At 40.8% G+C, this 21,807-nt stretch overlaps 1 protein-coding gene across 1 annotated transcript; it reads left to right on the top strand.

The window, feature by feature from the left end:
* Window positions 1–147: 147 nt before the first annotated feature.
* ruvbl1 (RuvB-like AAA ATPase 1) lies at window positions 148–21,380 on the top strand. The gene is made up of 11 exons (XM_061890656.1): window positions 148–412; window positions 1,919–2,005; window positions 2,084–2,216; window positions 4,619–4,770; window positions 8,859–8,948; window positions 9,224–9,373; window positions 10,705–10,768; window positions 12,792–12,990; window positions 16,432–16,534; window positions 16,610–16,701; window positions 21,164–21,380. Exons 1-11 carry the CDS (start codon window positions 272–274, stop codon window positions 21,321–21,323), a joined length of 1,371 nt encoding a protein of 456 aa, XP_061746640.1. The 5' UTR covers window positions 148–271; the 3' UTR covers window positions 21,324–21,380.
* The last annotated feature ends 427 nt before the right edge of the window (window positions 21,381–21,807 follow it).

The following is a 21,807-nucleotide window of genomic DNA, read 5'->3' as shown; positions in this document are numbered from 1 at the left end:
TAAAAACGGAAGAAAAAAAAACTCTCCCACATGTATTTCCGGTAACAATAATGATTGACAGAAAACACAGCCAGTTAAAATGCTCCCATAGCTGTCCTTATCCAATAGTGTGGCGTAAACGCAAAACTGGGCGTGACTTCAAGGGTATCACTTCCGCCAACTTTCCCTAGTAACCCCACATGGAAACCATTCTTCCTGTGTTTTGAGTTTTGGCGGCCATCGTTTTGTGAGACCTTAAACGACTTTTGGGAGGCAAACGACACACGCCGCCATGAAGATTGAGGAGGTGAAGAGCACCACGAAGACTCAACGCATCGCTTCTCACAGTCACGTCAAAGGACTCGGCTTGGATGATGCCGGCAACGCCAAACAGACAGCGTGTGGTTTGGTGGGGCAGGAAGCTGCCAGGGAGGTAAAGTGGATCTTCATTTATCACTCATAATGAGTCCCACAACTGAAGATGTTCGTGAAAAGAAAATGCATGCGCCTTTGAGCAAATGCAACACAAACGATCCAAAGCATCTTTAAAAACAAATGCAACGGGAAAATGCTGCAGGATCCAACAGAAAGAAGCTGCAAATACCAAAAACATCCACACGAGCGAACCCTTAAAACAACTGCATGCAAGAACACACGTTTTTGTCTTTTTTAGCCTTCAAAGCCATCTAAAACAACTTTAAAGGCCTACTAAAATGAGATGTTCTTAACCAAACAAGGATAGCAAGTCCTTCCATGTGTCATACTTGATCATTTCGCGATATTGCCATATTTTTGCTGAAAGGATTTAGTAGAGAACATCGACGATAAAGTTCGCAACTTTTGGTCGCTAATAAAAAAGCCTTGCCTGTACCGGAAGTAGCAGACGATGTGCGCGTGACGTCACGGGTTGTAGAGCTCCTTACATCTGAACATTGTTTACAATCACGGCCACCAGCAGCTGGAGTGATACGAGGGCAGTGGGAGCGATTCGGATGTTATTAAACACATTTACTAGGATAATTCTGGAAAATCCCTTATCTGCTTATTGTGTTACTAGTGTTTTTGTGAGATTATATGGTACCTGAAAGTCGGAGGGGTGTGGCCACGGGTGTGGTGACCGCCAGTGTCTCTGAGGGAAGCCACGCAGCTGCAGGAGGACGCAAGCTCCACTCATAACTACGGTACGAGCCGACTTATTACCCAAATTTTCTCACCAAAACCTGCCGGTTGACATGTGCTCGGGATCCATGTTCGCTTGACCGCTCTGTTTCATAGTAAAGCTTCACCTTCAGGAATTTTAAACAAGGAAACACCGGCTGTGTTTGTGTGGCTAAAGGCAGCTGCAATGCCCCGCTTCCCACCTACATCTTTCTTCTTTGACGTCTCCATTATTAATTGAACAAATTGCAAAAGATTCAGCAACACAGATGTCCAGAATACTGTGGAATTATGCGATTAAAGCAGACGACTTATAGCTTGGATCGGGCTGGAAAAAAATGTCCGCTACAACCCGAAACGTCACGTGCACGCGTCATCATTCCACAACGTTTTCAACAGGATAACTCGCGGGAAATTTAAAATTGCAATTTAGTAAACTAAAAAGGCCGTATTGGCATGTGTTGCAATGTTAATATTTCATCATTGATATATAAACTATCAGACTGCGTGGTAGTTAGTAGTGGCTTTCAGTAGGCCTTTAAACGTAATGATTATTTGCAAAAAAAAATGTTATGAGTTTGAACATCAAATATGTTGTCTTTGTAGCATATTCAACTGAATATGGGTTGAAAAGGATTTGTAAATCATTGTATTCTGTTTATATTTACATCTAACACAATTTCCCAACTCATATGGAAACGGGGTTTGTACACATCGTTCAATCCCCTTACTTGGGTTTAGTCCTCTTTGTGTTATATATTTCTTCGTGTGCATTTTTCAGGCTTGTGGTATTATTGTGGAGCTGATCCGCTCCAAGAAGATGGCAGGAAGGGCAGTTTTACTGGCTGGACCACCGGGCACTGGAAAGGTAAACAAACTTGTCTTCCCAGGCATGACATGAGCAGGACAAATGTGTTTTTTTATTTCTCGTTCCTCTCCCTTTCAGACGGCGCTGGCTTTAGCGATTGCACAGGAGCTGGGCAACAAGGTGCCTTTCTGCCCCATGGTGGGCAGCGAGGTCTACTCGTCGGAGATCAAAAAGACAGAAGTACTGATGGAGAATTTTAGAAGGGCCATAGGTGAGCATGAGAAAAGGGATGTGTTTTTTTTTCCATGTTAGTCCTCAAAGGTGACCAGTAAGACTTGAAAAAGTCGCTTTTTTTGGAAAAAGACAATTGGGATCCCCTTCGCTATGTCTTCTTATTCTCTGGCAGACCATAAGCCTCACTTATAAAGGTTGAACTGCAAGTACCTGTCACTGTAAAATTATTATTTTTTTAACCTCAGGCAAGCCTACTATTTATTGAGTATAGAACACTAAAATGGTCCCTAGTGTGTGAATGGGAGTGTGAATGTTGTCCGTCTATCTGTGTTGGCCCTGCGATGAGGTGGCGACTTGTCCAGGGTGTGCCCCGCCTTCCGCCCGATTGTAGCTGAGATAGGCGCCAGCGCCCCCCGCAACCCCAAAAGGGAATAAGCGGTAGGAAATGGATGGATGGAGATGTCCGATAATATCGGCCGATAAATGCTTTAAAATGTATTATTGGAAATTATCGGTTTCAAAAAGTAAAGTTGATGACTTTTTAAAACGCTGCTATATAGAGTGGTCCACGGACGTAGGGAGAAGTATAGAGCAGTTGCATCTCCCAGTCATACTTGCCAACCCTCCCGATTTTCCCGGGAGACTCCCAAATTTCAGTGCCCTTCCCGAAAATCTCCTGGGGGAACCATTCTCCCAAATTTCTCCCGATTTCCACTCAGACAACAATATTGGACGCGTGCCTTAAAGGCTCACATAATATCTACAGCTTTTCACACACATAAGTGAATGCAAGCATACTTGGTCAACAGCCATACAGGTCACACTGAGGGTGGCCGTATAAACAACTTTAACACTGTTACAAATATTCGCCACACTGTGAACCCACACCAAACAGGAATGACAAACACATTTCCGGAGAACATCCGCACCGTAACACAACAGAACAAATACCCAGAACCCCTTGCAGCACTAACTTTTCCAGGACACTACAATATACACCCCCACGCTCTCCCGTAGCCCCCATCCTTACCCACCTCATACTCTCTCAGGGAGAGCATGTTCCGAATTCCAAGCTGCTGTTTTGAGGCATGTTAAAAAAAAAATAATGCACTTTGTGACTTCAATAATAAATATGGCAGTGCCATGTGTGCATTTTTTTCCCATAACTTGAGTTGATTTATTTTGGAAAACCTTGTTACATCGTGGGTTCCCTCCGGGCACTCTGGCTTCCTCCCACTTCCAAAGACATGCACCTGGGGATAGGTTGATTGGCAACACTAAATTGGCCCTAGTGTGTGAATGTGAGTGTGAATGTTGTCCGTCTATCTGTGTTGGCCCTGCGATGAGCTGGCGACTTGTCCAGGGTGTATACCGCCTTCCGCCCGATTGTAGCTGAGATAGGCGCCAGCGCCCCCCGCGACCCAAAAAGGGAATAAGCGGTAGAAAATGGATGGATGTTACATTGTTTAATGCATCCAGCGGGGCATCACAACAAAATTAGGCATAATAACGTGTTAATTGCACGACTGTAAATATCGGTATCGGTTGATATCAGAATCGGTCATTAAGAGTTGGACAATATCGGATACCGTCAAAAAAGACATTATCGGACATCTCTAATAGTTTACTATTAGTGGGTGTGTCGTGTGCAATTTCCTCAGACTGTGTACAATTGAAAAGTGGTGCAGAAATGATGTTTTTATGTGTACCACACAGCGTTCACCATGGAAACACTCATTTACTGCACGTTCCGGTTATCATGCATAAATACCTGTGATGTTTGGTTGTGTTTTCAGACATGTAACAGTTTTTTTGATGGGCATTTTAGAAGCAGTCCTGCAGTGCATCTACAACGGAACCCACTTTTTAGCAGGTTGAAGGTGGCACTAGCTGCATGCGAGCGTGCGCTGAAATCTTCCAAACACACTAAATGCATGTTGCAATAATTTTGGGGGGTTTGAATCAGCCCCGTAAGTCATCTGGCAACTATGGAATTATAAAAGAATATTGCTGAAAAGACAATCAGTCCAATATTTTTATTTTGGACCGTCCACATATGTTGACAAAGCCTATTTTCTAACAGCTATTTCTGCACAACTGCCAGTTTGAACGCCATCTCTTAACGACACAGAACCGCTCACGCAGAACAGCTACAGCCTTGACAGATCACACTCTGTGCTAAATTTAATAGAAAGCCATGTGATCTGAGAATAACCAAGCTGGTATAGCACAGGAAGGAAACATGAATAGCTGGTCCTTGCGCCGCGAGAACCCGATCTCCAGCGAGCTTGTCACCACCGCGCCAATTAGAGTCCGTGCCTCACGCTCTATGACCCCCAAGCGGAACAAGAGTTTTAAGAAAAAGAGACCCAGGAATGTTGGTGGGGATGTGCAGGAGAACACAAAGCCTTGATGTTGTTGCGCTCCTCTCCCTGGCAGGACTGCGCATCAAAGAGACCAAGGAGGTGTACGAGGGCGAGGTGACAGAGTTGACCCCCTGTGAGACGGAGAACCCTATGGGCGGCTACGGGAAGACCATCAGCCACGTCATCATCGGCCTGAAGACGGGCAAGGGCACCAAGCAGCTCAAGGTCAGACTGAGACCCTTGATCTTGGCATGAAGCCAAAACATAGTGTCTTCGTACATTGGTGCCAGAACACTAAATATGCTGTCTTTCTACCATTCAAACTCACTTGAACGTATTTCCCAGATTCAATATAGTGCACCGGTGTAAAAGTCACACCCACAACTCTTTTCTAAACATTTTTCTTTGCCCACATATTACGTAACTATCTGTGGCTTATACTATGGACTGTAAGTCACAGATGTATATACGTTGTAAAACCAGTTATTTACTCAGAAATATTCTGTATACAATACATACTGACTGGTATACACACATAATAAATACTGACTGGTATACACACACAATAAATACTCACCCACTGGTACACACACACACATTAATATGACTGGTATACACACACAATAAATACTCACCCACTGGTACACACACACATTAATAATGACTGGTATACACACATTATACATACTGACTGGTATATACACACAATAAATACTCACCCTTAATACACACTGACTGGTATACACACATTATACATACTGGCTGGTATACACACACAATAAATACTCACCCACTGGTACACACACACATTAATAATGACTGGTATACACACATTATACATACTGACTGGTATATACACACAATAAATACTCACCCCTAATACACACTGACTGGTATACACACATTATACATACTGACTGGTATACACACACAATAAATACTCACCCACTGGTACACACACATTAATAGTGACAGGTATACACACATTATACATACTGACTGGTATATACACACAATAAATACTCACCCATAATACACACTGACTGGCATACACACACAATAAATACTAACCCATAATACACACAGACTGGTATACACACACAATAAGTACTCACCCACTGGTACACACACATTAATAATGACTGGTATACACACATTATACATACTGACTGGTATACACACACACAATACATACTGACTGGTATATACACATAATACATATTGACTGGTATACACACACAATAAATACTCGCACACCGGTACACACACATTAATAATGACTGGTATACACACATTATACACACTGACTGGTATACACACACACAATACATACTGACTGGTATACACACATAATACATACTGACTGGTATACACACAATAAATACTCACCCATAATACATGCTAACTGCTATACACACATAAATAATGACTGGCATACACACACTATACATACTGACTGGTATACACACATAATATATACTGACTGTTATACACACATAATACATACTGACTGGTATACACACATAATACATACTGACTGTTATACACACACAATACATACTGACTGGTATACACACACAATAAATACTCACCCACTGGTACACACACATTAATAATGACTGGCATACACACACACAATACATACTGACTAGTATACACACACACAATACACACTGACTAGTATACACACACACAATACATACTGACTGGTATACACACATAATACATACTGATTGGTATACACACACAATAAATACTGGTACACACACATTAATAATGACGGGTATACACACATTATACACTGACTGGTATACACACACACAATACATACTGACTGGTATACACACATAATACATACTGACTGGTAAACACACACAATAAATACCCATAATACATGCTAACTGCTATACACACATAAATAATGACTGGCATACACACATTATACATACTTACTGGTATACACACATAATACATACTGACTGGTATACACACACAATAAATACTTGCACACTGGTACAAACACATTAATAATGACTGGTATACACATATTATACACACTGACTGGTATACACACACACAATACATACTGACTGGTATACACACATAATACATACTTACTGGTATACACACAATAAATACTCACCCATAATACATGCTAACTGCTATACACACATAATGACTGGCATACACACATTATACATACTTACTGGTATACACACATAATACATACTGAGTGGTATACACACAATAAATACTCACACATAATACAGACTGACTGGTAAGAACTGACTGGTTTACACACATAATACTTACTGACTAGTATACACACAATAAATACTTACACATAATACATACTGACTGGTATACACACAAATACTCACACACTGGTACACACACATTAATAATGACTGGTATACACACATAATACATACTGACTGGTATACACACAATAAATACTCACCCATAATACACACTGACTGGTATACACACTAAATACTCACCCACTGTTACACACACATTAATAATGACTGGTATACACACATTATACATACTGACTGGTATACACACACAATACATATGTGAATTATATTTATTTATATAGCGCTTTTCTCTAGTGACTCAAAGCGCTTTACATAGTGAAACCCAATATTTAAGTTACATTTAAACCAGTGTTTGTGGCACTGGGAGCACGTGGATAAAGTGTCTTGCCCAAGGACACAACGGCAGTGACTAGGATGGCGGAAGCGGGAATCGAACCTGCAACCCTCAAGTTGCTGGCACGGCCACTCTACAAACCGAGCTATACCGCCCCACATATTGACTGGTATACACACATAATACATACTGACTGGTATACACACAATAAATACTCACCCATAATACATGCTAACTGCTATACACACATAAATAATGACTGGTATACACACATTATACATATTTACTGGTATACACACATAATACATACTGACTGGTATACACACAATAAATACTCACCCATAATACACGCTAACTACTATACACACATAAATAATGACTGGTATACACACATTATACATACTTACTGGTATACACACATAATACATACAATAAATACTCACACATAATACAGACTGATTGGTAAGAACTGACTGGTTTACACACATAATACTTACTGACTGGTATACACACAATAAATACTTACACATAATACACACTGACTGGTATACACACAATAAATACTTACACATACTACACACTGACTGGTATACACACAATAAATACTTACACATAATACACACTGACTGGTATACACACATACTGACCGGTATACACACAATACATACTCAAACATAATACATACTGACTGGTATACACACATAATACATACTGACTGGTATACACACATAATAAATACTCACACATAATACAAACTGACTGGTAAGTACTGACTAGTATACACACATAATATTTACAGACTGGTATACACACACAGATGCTTACACATAATACAGACTGACTGGTACACACACATAATACATACCGACTGGTATACACGCGATAAATACTCACACATAATACATACTGACTGGTATACACACATAATACAGAATGACTGGTATACACACACATAATACAGAATGACTGGTATACACACAATAAATACTCACACATACTACAGACTGACTGGTACACACACATAACACATACTGACTGGTATACACACAATAAATACACATAATACATACTGACTGGTATACACACGTAGTAAATAATGACTGGTATACACAAGCTATGGAAATTATTTCAGTAGAAAAAAATGCATTTAGTTTAAATGATAATGGATCAAACATTGAAATATGGGATCCATTATTTAAATTTGTTTCAACTATTAAATGAACCAAAACTATGACTTATTTTATCTTTGTGTAAAATATTGGACACAATGTGTTGTCAAGTTTGAGATGTGATGCAAGTGTAAGCAATTCTGACACTATTGTTCATTCATTCTTGTTGATAATATTCAAATTTTATTTGACTACTTTTGGATTGTTTTGTTGAATGTTTGTGTGTCCTCAATTGCTCGGTTTATTGCTATTCTGAATGTTGCTGGGTTTGGTTTTGGAATTGCATTATTATGATATTGTTGTGTATTAATTTGTTGGATTGATTAATGAAAATTGAAAAAATATATATATATATGTATGTATGTATACTGGATATATATATATGGTACTAATAATAACGCACCATTTGAATTGTTTATTGTAAGACACCATAGTTGGTGTCTGTGTGAGCCAATACTTGAGTCCTGTTGTTTGTCTGCTGTTCCCTAGTTGGACCCCAGCATTTACGAGAGTCTCCAGAAGGAGCGCGTGGAGGTGGGAGACGTGATCTACATCGAGGCCAACAGCGGCGCCGTCAAGGTAGCGTTCATCCAATGAAACCTTTGTCCTTCCTGCTTTCATCGCTCCACACTTCCTTTTCTGGAATGACTTTCTGCAAGCGTTATCTCCCCATCTCCTAACAATACTCCCTCTCTCCCTGCGGCCGCCCTGACGGTTCCTTTAATCGCCGCAGGTGGGCCTGGCGTGCATGTTGACAAGGGCCTCTCAGACCTCCAGAGTGCACCTGCTGTGCCTCGTGTCCTTCCACACACACACGTCTTAATGCCCCCCCCCCCTCCTCCGTGTCTTGGCAGAGGCAAGGCCGCTGCGACACGTTCGCCACGGAGTTCGACCTGGAGGCTGAAGAATACGTGCCGCTGCCCAAAGGCGACGTGCACAAAAAGAAGGAGATCGTGCAAGATGTCACGCTGCACGACCTGGACGTGGCAAACGCCAGACCGCAGGTATTTATTGACAACACATCTCAGGATAGACTATTCATCCCGCAGTGGAGAAATTATTCAATTTCAAAAAGTAGAAAAAAAAAAAAAGTATTAAAAGTCGGACAAACGTCAAGAAAGTGTGGCACAGTCCCGAATTAAAGAACACAAAAGTGGACAGAGGGAGATGACAGAGCTGTTGCAACCAGCTGAGACCTGCTTATTAACATATATATAAACATATACTTATATAAAATACATATATACACACAGACAAATATATACATACATACATATATATATATCTATATATATATGTATGTATATATATATATATATATATATATACTTGCATACATATATACATATACATACATACATACATATATATATATACTTACACACATCTATACATAACTATGTATAGATATATTGATATACATTTTATATATGTATATACATATACTTGCGTACATATACATACTGTGTGTGTGTATATATATATATGTATATATATATATGTATATATATACATACATACATACATACATATATATATATACTTACACACATCTATACATAACTATGTATAGATATATGAGGTGGAGACTTGTCCAGGGTTTACGCCGCCTTTTGCCTGATTGCAGCTGAGATAGGATCCCGCGACCCCAAAAGGGACAAGCGGTAAAAAATGGATGGAGGGATGGATTTTATATATATATATATATATCCATCCATTTTCTACCACTTATTTCTTTTAGGGTCGCGGGGGCCGCTGGTGCTTATCTCAGCTACAATCGGGTGGAAGGCGGTGTACACCCTGGACAAGTCGCTACCTCATCGCAGGGCCATATATAGATATATACATACATACATATATATATATATATACATATATACTTACATATATATATATACACACACTCATATATATACATAACTGAGTATAGATGTATAGATATTCATTATAGGTAGATATATGCACATATATACGCATATTTGTACATGTGTGTATATATTATACACATAATATACACACATATATACTGTGTACATATATACACATAAATACATATTTGTGTGTGTACATATACATTTTTATATATGTATGTAAATATATATATGATTATATAAAAATATTTACATTCATATATAACATGTGTACATATAAACATATACAAATATACATAACTATACATGTGTGTGTGTGTGTGTGTGTATATTTATACAAATGGGACAAGCGGTAGAAAATGGAAGGATGAATGAATAGGTGTTTGTGTGGTATGAATATGAATAAAAATGTACGTACTTAATTGTGTATGTATGAGTATTGTTGAGGTGTGTCTCCACCACAGGGAGGACAAGACATTCTGTCCATGATGGGCCAGCTGATGAAACCTAAAAAGACAGAAATCACAGGTGTGCAATCACGACTTCTTCTCTATTTGTTTGTCTCACCACTTGTTGTCTCACTGTAACTCACCACTTGTTGTCTCGCTGTAACTCACCACTCGTTGTCTCGCTGTAACTCACCACTCGTTGTCTCACTGTAACTCACCCCTTGTTGTTTCACTGGAACTCACCACTTGTTGTCTCACTGTAACTCACCACTTGTTGTCTCACTGTAACTCACCACTTGTTGTCTCACTGTAACTCACCACTTGTTGTCTCACTGTAACTCACCACTCGTTGTCTCACTGTAACTCACCACTCGTTGTCTCACTGTAACTCACCACCTGTTGTCTCACTGTAACTCACCACTTGTTGTCTCACTGTAACTCACCACTCGTTGTCTCACTGTAACTCACCACTCGTTGTCTCACTGTAACTCACCCCTTGTTGTCTCACTGGAACTCACCACTCGTTGTCTCGCTGTAACTCACCACTCGTTGTCTCGCTGTAACTCACCACTCGTTGTCTCGCTGGAACTCACCACTCGTTGTCTCGCTGTAACTCACCACTCGTTGTCTCGCTGTAACTCACCACTCGTTGTCTCACTGTAACTCACCACTCGTTCTCTCACTGTAACTCACCACCTGTTGTCTCACTGGAACTCACCACTTGTTGTCTCGCTGGAACTCACCACTCGTTGTCTCGCTGGAACTCACCACTCGTTGTCTCGCTGGAACTCACCACTCGTTGTCTCGCTGGAACTCACCACTCGTTGTCTCGCTGGAACTCACCACTCGTTGTCTCGCTGGAACTCACCACTCGTTGTCTCGCTGGAACTCACCACTCGTTGTCTCGCTGGAACTCACCACTCGTTGTCTCGCTGGAACTCACCACTCTATGTCTCGCTGGAACTCACCACTCGTTGTCTCGCTGTAACTCACCACTCGTTGTCTCGCTGTAACTCACCACTCGTTGTCTCGCTGTAACTCACCACTCGTTGTCTCGCTGTAACTCACCACTCGTTGTCTCACTGTAACTCACCACTCGTTGTCTCACTGTAACTCACCACCTGTTGTCTCACTGTAACTCACCACCTGTTGTCTCACTGTAACTCACCACCTGTTGTCTCACTGTAACTCACCACTCGTTGTCTCACTGTAACTCACCACTCGTTGTCTCACTGGAACTCACCACCTGTTGTCTCACTGGAACTCACCACCTGTTGTCTCACTGGAACTCACCACTCGTTGTCTCACTGGAACTCACCACTCGTTGTCTCACTGGAACTCACCACTCGTTATCTCACTGGAACTCACCACTCGTTGTCTCACTGGAACTCACCACTCGTTGTCTCACTGGAACTCACCACTCGTTGTCTCGCTGTAACTCACCACTCGTTGTCTCGCTGGAACTCACCACTCGTTGTCTCGCTGTAACTCACCACTCGTTGTCTCGCTGGAACTCACCACTCGTTGTCTCGCTGTAACTCACCACTCGTTGTCTCGCTGTAACTCACCACTCGTTGTCTCGCTGGAACTCACCACTCGTTGTCTCGCTGTAACTCACCACTCGTTGTCTCGCTGGAACTCACCACTCGTTGTCTCGCTGTAACTCACCACTCGTTGTCTCGCTGGAACTCACCACTCGTTGTCTCGCTGTAACTCACCACTTGTTGTCTCGCTGTAACTCACCACTCGTTGTCTCGCTGTAACTCACCACTCGTTGTCTGACTGTAACTCACCACTTGTCTGACTGTAACTCACCACTTGTCTGACTGTAACTCACCACTTGTTGTCTCACTGGAACTCACCACTTGTTGTCTCACTGGAACTCATCACTTGTTGTCTCACTGTAACTCACCACTTGTTGTCTCACTGTAACTCACCACTTGTTGTCTCACTGTAACTCACCACTTGTTGTCTCACTGGAACTCACCCCTTGTTGTCTCACTGTAACTCACCACTTGTTGTCTCACTGTAACTCACCACTTGTTGTCTCACTGGAACTCACCACTTGTTGTCTCACTGGAACTCACCACTTGTTTCTGCAGACAAGCTGCGATCAGAGATCAACAAGGTGGTGAATCGCTACATCGACCAGGGTGTTGCCGAGCTGGTGCCCGGCGTGCTGTTTGTGGACGAGGTGCACATGTTGGACATCGAGTGCTTCACGTACCTCCATCGAGCCCTGGAGAGCACCATCGCCCCCATCGTGGTGTTCGCCTCCAACAGGGGGAACTGTCTCATCAGGTAGTCAATGTTTTTATTTATGTTAATTGATGTTAGCACTTTTCCACTTTGCATCAGTCCATCTTAGATGAGCTCGGGCCCAGCGAAACCGGCGGGTGTTGTTGATAAATGGCTTTCGCTTTGCATAGTAGAGTTTTAACCTGCACTTACAGATGTAGCGACGAACTGTAGTTACTGGCAGTGGTTTTCTGAAGTGTCTCTGAGCCCATGTGGTGATATCCTTTAGAGATTTATGTCGGTTTTTGATACAGTGCCGTCTGAGGGATCGAAGGTCACAGGCATTGGTGCTTACGTGCAGTGATTTCTCCAGATTCTCTGAACCTTTTTGATGATGTTACGGACAGTAGATGGTGAAATCCCTAAATTCATTGCAATAGCTCACCACAATTCGCTCACCACTTTGCCAACATTGTTGGCAACGATGTAATGGTGAAAATGGCCATAACACTTTTGTAAAACAAATACAGTACATTACCAAAAGTATTTGGCCACCCATCCACATGATGAGAATCAGGTGTCCTACTCACTTGGTGTATAAAATCAATGACCTAGGCATGGAGAGTGTTTCTACAAACATTTGTGAAAGAATGGGCCGCTTTCAGTGATTTCCAGCGTGGAATTGTCATAGGATGCCACCTGTGCAACAAATCCAGTGAAATTTCCTCACTCCTAAATATTTCACAGGCACTTGTCGCCTTTATATTAAGAAAATGGAAAAGTTCGGGAACAACAGCAACTCAGCCATGTAAATGGACAGAGAGGGGTCAGCGGACGCTTAAGCGCATAGTGCAAAGACTTTCTGAGCTCCAAAATCCATGTGACCCTCCAATTAGCCCACGTACAGTACGCAGAGAGCTTCATGGAATGGGTTTCCATGGCCAAGCAGCTGCATCTAAGCCATACATCACCAAGTCCAATGCAAAGCGTGGGATTCAGTGATGTTAAGCACGTCGCCACTGGACTCTTGAGCAGTGGAGACGCATTTTCTGGACTGATTAATCCCGCTTTTACATCTGGCAATCTGATGGACCAGTCTGGGTTTGAAAATCGCCAGGAGAACGCTACATTTCGGACTGCATTGTGGCGAGTGTGAAATTTCGTGGAGGAGGAATTATGGTGTGTTTTTTTTTTTTTTTTAACAAGATAAATCCTTTTAGATGTGGGAGGGGCCACAGCAGTACCCGGTGCTCGTTAAGACGAGCAATCTGTGCTTTCGTGTCAGTCGCTAAAAGTCGCCAAGGTGGTCCCTTGTTCACCGCTGTTAATTGGTTCCGAACATGGCAGCAATAAATGGTGTGAATCAATTTATGACCGTCTACAAACATTTTTCAACATCATAAAAGCCCTTTAGACATGAAATAACATCTTTTAGGCACCATTGCTGTTAGAAAAATTGTATGTAAATTATCCAAAAACTTTCCTTTCTCTGAGTTCCCAGTGAACAGACAAGAGGCTGTCTTTGTTGTTACAAGCCCAAGGCTTGTAAAATTACATTGTGTACGATGGGAGGAGACGGGAAAGGTTATCTTATTTTGATCCAAGACCTGCCCAAGCTCGATCCAGGACCAGTCCAAGCCAGAGGCATCTTTTTCTTTTGTGTTAATGTGACGGGAAACAATGGCTGTTTACACCCCCCCCATTCCTTTAGAAACACTAAGAGGTTACGGGTCGACACTTTTCTCCTCAAGTTGAGCCAAAATTAATTTTGTCTGTTTAATTCTTTGCTTCTTGTCTCGTATAATAGATGTCGTCAGTGTTTGAACCTGACAATTACACTCTTTTTCATCCAATATGGTAATGCTGCCGGAGGCTGAGCCAATCAGTGGCCACGATACTGAACAGTGTGCCCTTAATGGTTTGGTCTCATTAGGGACCCAATGTCCCTTTGGGACAGAGAACCCTATTGTATTTCTAAGGTTTTATTATTATTATACCGCCGCCTCTTTGAGCTGTAACTTGACGCCCTTAACATGCTTCAAAACTCACCAAATTTAACACACACATCAGGACTGGTGAAAATTGCGATCTAAGAAAAAAACAAAAACCCAAAACTCAAAATTGCGCTCTAGCGCCCCCTAGGAAAAAACACAGACAAAACTGCTTGTAACTTCCGTTAGGAATGTCGTAGAGACATGAAACAAAAACCTCTATGTAGGTCTGACTTAGACTTAGATTTCATACACTGAACTCCTTCAGCAAAAATCACCAGGAAGTTGGCAAAAACCTCTTCAAAACAAAAGTTTCCTAAAAATGTAATTTTTGCCTCTTTGAGCTGTAATTTGACCCCCTTAAAATGCTTCAAAACTCACCAAACTGGACACACACATCAGGACTGGCGAAAATTGCGATCTAAATAAAAAAATAAAAAAATAACTCAAAATTGCGCTTTAGCGCCCCCTAGGAATAAAACAGACAAAACTGCTCTTGCGAAGAAAACACAGACAAAACTGCTTGTAACTTCCGGTAGGAATGTCGTGACATGAAACAAAAACCTCTATGTAGGTCTCACTTAGACCTACATTTCATTCATTAACAGCCTTCAGCAAAAATCAACAGGAAGTTGGCAATTACCCCTTCAAAACAAAAGTTTTGTAAAAACCCGTCACCTTTTTTCAAACATTATCTCCTCTGAGCGCGTTTGTTGTGTCGGCTTCAAACTCGCACAGGAAAGAGACTGAACCCTTCTGATTAAAAGTTGCGCAAAGAGTTTTAATAACTGCTCCGGTTTTGATTTTACGAGCCTTCAAAGAACTGCTGCGCTACTGCCGTCTTAAGATGGCCGCTTAAAAGCATGAAGCACTAGCGTGACCACACAATGCAGAGAAGGTAGGTACTGTGCGGGTAAAGATATGTTGACTGGGTGAAAGAAGGAGGCACCAGTTTGACTCCAGGATACAGAGAAGGTAGGTAATGTGCAGGTAAAGATATGTTGTCTCGGTGATGGCAGGAAGCACCAGCGTGTATGGGTGACAGAAAGAAGCCCCAGTGTGACCCCAGGATGCAGGGAAGGTAGGTAAAGTGCAGGTAAAGATATGTTGAATGGGTAAAGGCAGGAAACCCCAGCAAAAGTCGGCCCCGTCCATCGCTGCTACTGGTGTAGTATTGACATTTTTGCTTAATTTAGTCATTTTTGTGCTTGAAAATGCTCAATTCAGGACCAAAGATTGTAGACAAATGCTTTTAAAAAAATCGGTGTATTGTGGTGAAGCCGCAATATTTTAAGAGCGTTGTGGCAAAGAATGACTGTAGTCGCTTTTTTTGGTATTTAGCGAGGTCTGGTTACTCGCTAAATATAGCTACAAAGTGGCAACACTGATCCCTCCTGCTACGTCTTCTTATTCTCTGGCAGACCAGGGTGTTTATGAAGTGTTGATGAGCCATCCAGCTGCAAGTCTTCCACGAAAAACTCGGGCAGGTTTATGACTCCGGTGTTTTGTTCAGGGGCACGGAGGACATCAGCTCGCCGCACGGCATCCCGCTGGACCTGCTGGACCGAGTGATGATCATCCGCACCATGCTGTACACGCCGCAGGAGATGAAGCAGGTCAGCGGGTCGCCGTGGTTACCGCAAGCGCCGGCGTTTTTCCGCCTCCTGACAATTTGATCCCTACGCCCACAGATCATCAAAATCCGCGCCCAGACCGAGGGGCTCGTCATCAGCGAGGAGGCGCTCACGCACCTGGCGGAGATCGGCTCCAAGACCACCCTCAGGTACGTGCCGTGCACTTTACGGACACAAGTATTGGGACGTTAGACCAGAAACATGGCGTTACTTTCGCTCTCCTGGAAGACTTTCTAGAAGGTTTGTGGGGTCAGACATCACCTCCTACCTTTTTAATGTAATGTTCCATTCATAACTACCGTATATCCTTGAATTGCCGCCGGGTCAAATACTTAGCGCATGCTTAGCATTAACGCCGGGTCAAACTCGTTTCACAAAATATTATTTTCATTAGCGCATATCTAGAATTTCCACAGGGTCAAACTCGTCATGTCACGAGTGACACTTCACCTGTCATCATTTTCAAAATGGAGGTGGCCGATTTCAATAATTTAAAATCGCATAAAGGGAAGAAGATTAAGAGCTATTCAGTAGCATTTAAGGTCCAAGCTATGGAATATGTTAAAAATAACGGTAAGCAGCTATGTTTTATTAATATACCGTAGCTGCGTGTGTCAAATATGAGTCATTAAATGACTCCCGCCTCCTGGTGGTAGAGGGCGCTAGTGATCCTTCTTGCGACTACTCGGCTGCAGAAGAAGTGACAACAAGCAGCGACCGTTTATTTTTTCCTCTCGCTTGCACTTTTAACATGGAGGATTACATATCTAAAATTAAACCGTTTTCTAAACTGGACTATCAATCGAAGCAGGAGGTAATAAAGGAAGATCTCCATCGAGACAGAGAGACTTTTAAAACTGAAGAAAGATAAGGAAGACTTCTATAAACAAGTTATCGATGCTTTTGATCAGAAGGAGCTGCGCATGGACTTTATTTATAAGTAAAGGTAAGACCATAATAACGTTTTTTTTTAATTAAATGTGCTTTTCATGATGGTATCCTTACATCACACTCAAATTTATAAGCGCAGGCCTAAATTTACCACATGCCTTTGGTAAACGCCGGAGTGAGAAGAGGTTTTAAATTAATTAGCGCCCCGGCGGCAATTCAAGGAAATGCGGTACACCTTGAATGGATTCTTTAAAATGCTATGTCCCAATACTTTTGTCGCTAAACCCAGTTGATGCTCGCACTTTGCCATCCGTGGCTGTGGGCGACCACCTGAAGACTGTAGTAGCTTGTGGGGTCGCTGATCTACCTCTGCATGTGCGAACTGATACTGAAATATCGATACAGCCGATACCAGATCTTTAATATGGATTCTCAAATCATATTATCGATATTTTGGATACTTTAGTTCAAGGGTGAGCAAACTTTGGCTGCATCCTGAAAAGTCAAAGTATGCACGGCCATATTGATATTATTATGAAAAATGTCATGTAAAGCGCTTTGAGTCACTTGAGAAAAAGCGCTATATAAATATAATTCACTTCACTTCACTTCACTTAAGTCAGCTTTGTATTATAGATGACTAAATATAATATTATTGATTATTGGCCCTGCGATGAGGTGGCGACTTGTCCAGGGTGTACCCTGCCTTCCGCCCGATTGTAGCTGAGATAGGCGCTAGGGCCCCCCGCGACCCCTAAAGGGAATAAGCGGTAGTAAATGGACGGATGGATGGATGATTATTAGTTAGAACATTTCAGCTTTTATCTTTACATGCCCAATATTTCTTCTTGCATTTCTACTGTTTTAGTACCCATGTAAGAATAAAATACAAATATTTAAATGAATGATTGTGTAACATAAACTAGTATGTCCAAATTATGAATGTTCAGTTACATATTTACCATTGTTTATTGTAGTTGTAAGTTAATTAAAAAGATAAGTAATACTAACTTAACTAACTAAACTTTGTTTGTATTTGAATTATATTTTATTTTTATTTTTAGAGCTTCTAATATTTAGATCAGGGGTGTTGTAACTTTTTTTTTTTTTTTTACCAAGGGCTGCATACTGGAAAGTCAATTATATGAGAGCCATTTGAAAAAAAATAAATATAATACAGTCATATGTGTGTATATGTGTATATATATATATATATATATACACATATACATTTGTCTATATACATGTATACATTCATACATATGTATATAGATGTGTGTGTGTATATATATATATATATATATATATATATATATATATATATACATAATATACATACACACATGTATATATGTATGTATATTATGTATATATAGCTACACATATATATTTGTGTGTGTATATATATATAAAAAAATATATATACACATACATACACAAACATATTTGTGTATATATACGTACATACATATGTATGTATATTTGTTTATGTATGAATATATATGTATATGTGTATATATACTGTATATATGTGTGTAAATATATATATATATACTCACACACATATACACAATTATATATATACATACACATATATATGTATACATATATGTACATATATAAATGTATATGTATATATATATATACATATATGTGTATATATATATATAATTGTGTATATGTGTGTGTATGTATACATATATATATATATATACATACACACATATATATATATATATATATACATATATATATATATATATATATATTTGTAATAGGTGGTGACAAAGTAATTATTATTATTAATTATTAGTTTAAAAATGTCAGCTTTTTTTCCATTGCATTCCGGATTTTTTGGTCCTTTTTTTTTAACATTTCTTACTGTTTTTAAAAAAAAAAAAAAAAATCAAACTTTTGCAGACATGTTAAGCACATTTGCACAAAGTTCTGGATCGGTATCGCCTTTACCATCTTAAATTAGACCTGGTATCGCATGGTAAAGAAAATCCGTGGCATCGCACATCACCAGCATGTGCGTTAAAGTCACACTAACTAACTTGTCAACACTATTCATGTGTTAGACTACAGTCTACACTATTCATGTGTTACACTACAGTCTACACAATTCATGTGTTACACTACAGTCTACACTATTCATGTGTTACACTATTCATGTGTTACACTACAGTCTACACTATTCATGTGTTACACTACAGTCTACACTATTCATGTGTTACACTACAGTCTACACTATTCATGTGTTACACTATTCATGTGTTACACTACAGTCTACACTATTCATGTGTTACACTACAGTCTACACTATTCATGTGTTACACTACAGTCTACACTATTCATGTGTTACACTATTCATGTGTTACACTACAGTCTACACTATTCATGTGTTACACTACAGTCTACACTATTCATGTGTTACACTAGTGCAGGGGTGCCCACACTTTTTCTGCAGGCGAGCTACTTTTCAATTGACCAACTCGAGGGGATCTACCTCATTTATATATATCATTTATATTTATTTATTTATGAAAGAGACATTTTTGTAAACAAGTTAAATGTGTTTAATGATAATACAAGCATGTGTAACAGATATAGATGTCTTTCTTTCACAAAGACAAGAATATAAGTTGGTGTATTACCTGATTCTGATGACTTGCATTGATTGGAATCAGACAGTAATGATGATAACGCCCACATTTTCAAATGGAGGAGAAAAAAAGTTGTCCTTTCTGTACAATACCACATGAAAGTGGTTGGTTTTTGGCATCTAATTCATCCAGCTTCCATACACTTTACAAGAAAAACATTGGCGGCAAATTCCGTAGCTTGCTTGATTGACATTCACGGCACCCGAGGGTCTTGTGAGATGACGCTGGCTGCTGCTAGTTCATTATTATGAAAAAATGACAGAGAGGAAGGCGAGAAACACTTTTTATTTCAACAGACTTTCGCGCCGTCCCTTCCGTTAAAACTCTAAAGGCCGACTGCACATTTCCTATCTTCACAATAAAAGCCCTGCTTCATGCTGCCTGCGCTAACAAAATAAGAGTCTCAGAAAGCTGGCGTGCACAAGTGATGTGCACGCCAGCTTTCTGAGGGATCGCTTGTGCACGCCAGTTTTCCGAGACTCTGTATTTAGTTAGCGCAGGCAGCATGAAGCAGGGCTTTTATTGTGAAGATAGGAAATGTGCAGTCGGCCTTTAGAGTTTTGACGGAAGGTACGGCGCGAGAGTCTGTTGAAATAAAAAGTGTTTCTCGCCTTCCTCTCGGTCATATTTTCATAATAATGATCTTGCAGCAGCCAGCGTCATCTCACAAGACCCTCCGGTACCGTGAATGTCATTTAAGTGACGTCTTGGTGAAGATTGATGATCACTCATTTTTAGGTCTATTTTTTTTAAAAGCCTGGCTGGAGATCGACTGACACACCCCCCGCGGTCGACTGGTAGCTCGCGATCGATGTAATGGGCACCCCTGGTCTACACTATTCATGTGTCACACTACAGTCTACACTATTCATGCTGACTCAGCAGTTTGCTACTTTGGTTATCACTGTTGTGTTGTACATTCCACACGGCAGGGCTGCTTTCTCATGCACTCCTTATGATTGTAAAAGTTTCAGCAGCCGCCTCTCCCCCTGCTGGCAGAGTAGTAAAATGTGTGTGTGTGTGTGTGTGTGTGTGTGTGTGTGTGCGCGCTCAGGTACGCGGTGCAGCTGCTGACCCCCGCCAGCCTGCTAGGCCGCGTGCAGGGCAAAGAGTCGGTGGAGCGCGAGCAGGTGGAGGAGATCAACGAGCTGTTCTACGACGCCAAGTCCTCCGCCAAAATCCTCCAAGATCAGCATCACAAATTTATGAAGTGAAAAGTGTGTTCATTTGCTCTTTCTTGTTTTTCTCTGACAAATAAAAAGATGTACGTACTTGTTCGTTTTAAAACTTGAACTTTTGTACCAAGAAATTATATTATCTTCACTTTGTGTATTTTGCCCGAAATAAGGCCCGATTAAAATTGCTTCTCTCCTTTTTGAGGCCTTTAACACGCACTAAAGTCCCCATACTTTGCAGGCGTGTCAGGTATGGCGAAAAATGTTATGTTTTGGTGGATCCCGAAGATGAAACTTCAAAATTGTCTCTCTAGCGCCACCTTTTAAAAGGAGGAACAAATGAGCCCCTTCTACCAGTTTCACCTGTTGACACGAAAACTGCAGAAAACATCTCTCAGGACAGGAGGATCATGAAAACATACTTCAGAACCAACAGGAAGTCAACCATGTTGGTTTTTGTCCTAAAATGTTCTGCAAAATAAAAAAAAGGGTCGTACTTTAACAAACTCCTCCTTGGGACTTT

This window comes from Nerophis ophidion, linkage group LG02 (genome assembly GCF_033978795.1).
Source record: "Nerophis ophidion isolate RoL-2023_Sa linkage group LG02, RoL_Noph_v1.0, whole genome shotgun sequence".
Classification (NCBI taxonomy): Eukaryota; Metazoa; Chordata; class Actinopteri; order Syngnathiformes; family Syngnathidae; genus Nerophis; species Nerophis ophidion.
This window is presented reverse-complemented; position numbering and strand designations above follow the sequence as displayed.

What these genes read in the sequence shown, in the direction of transcription:
- ruvbl1 (XM_061890656.1), top strand. Translation starts at nt 272, where the DNA reads ATGAAGATTGAGGAGGTGAAGAGCACCACGAAGACTCAACGCATCGCT. An exon ending in GGCAGGAAGCTGCCAGGGAG is followed by an intron (nt 413 to 1,918) that starts GTAAAGTGGATC and finishes TGCATTTTTCAG; the next exon opens with GCTTGTGGTATTATTGTGGA. An exon ending in CCAACAGCGGCGCCGTCAAG is followed by an intron (nt 8,949 to 9,223) that starts GTAGCGTTCATC and finishes GTGTCTTGGCAG; the next exon opens with AGGCAAGGCCGCTGCGACAC.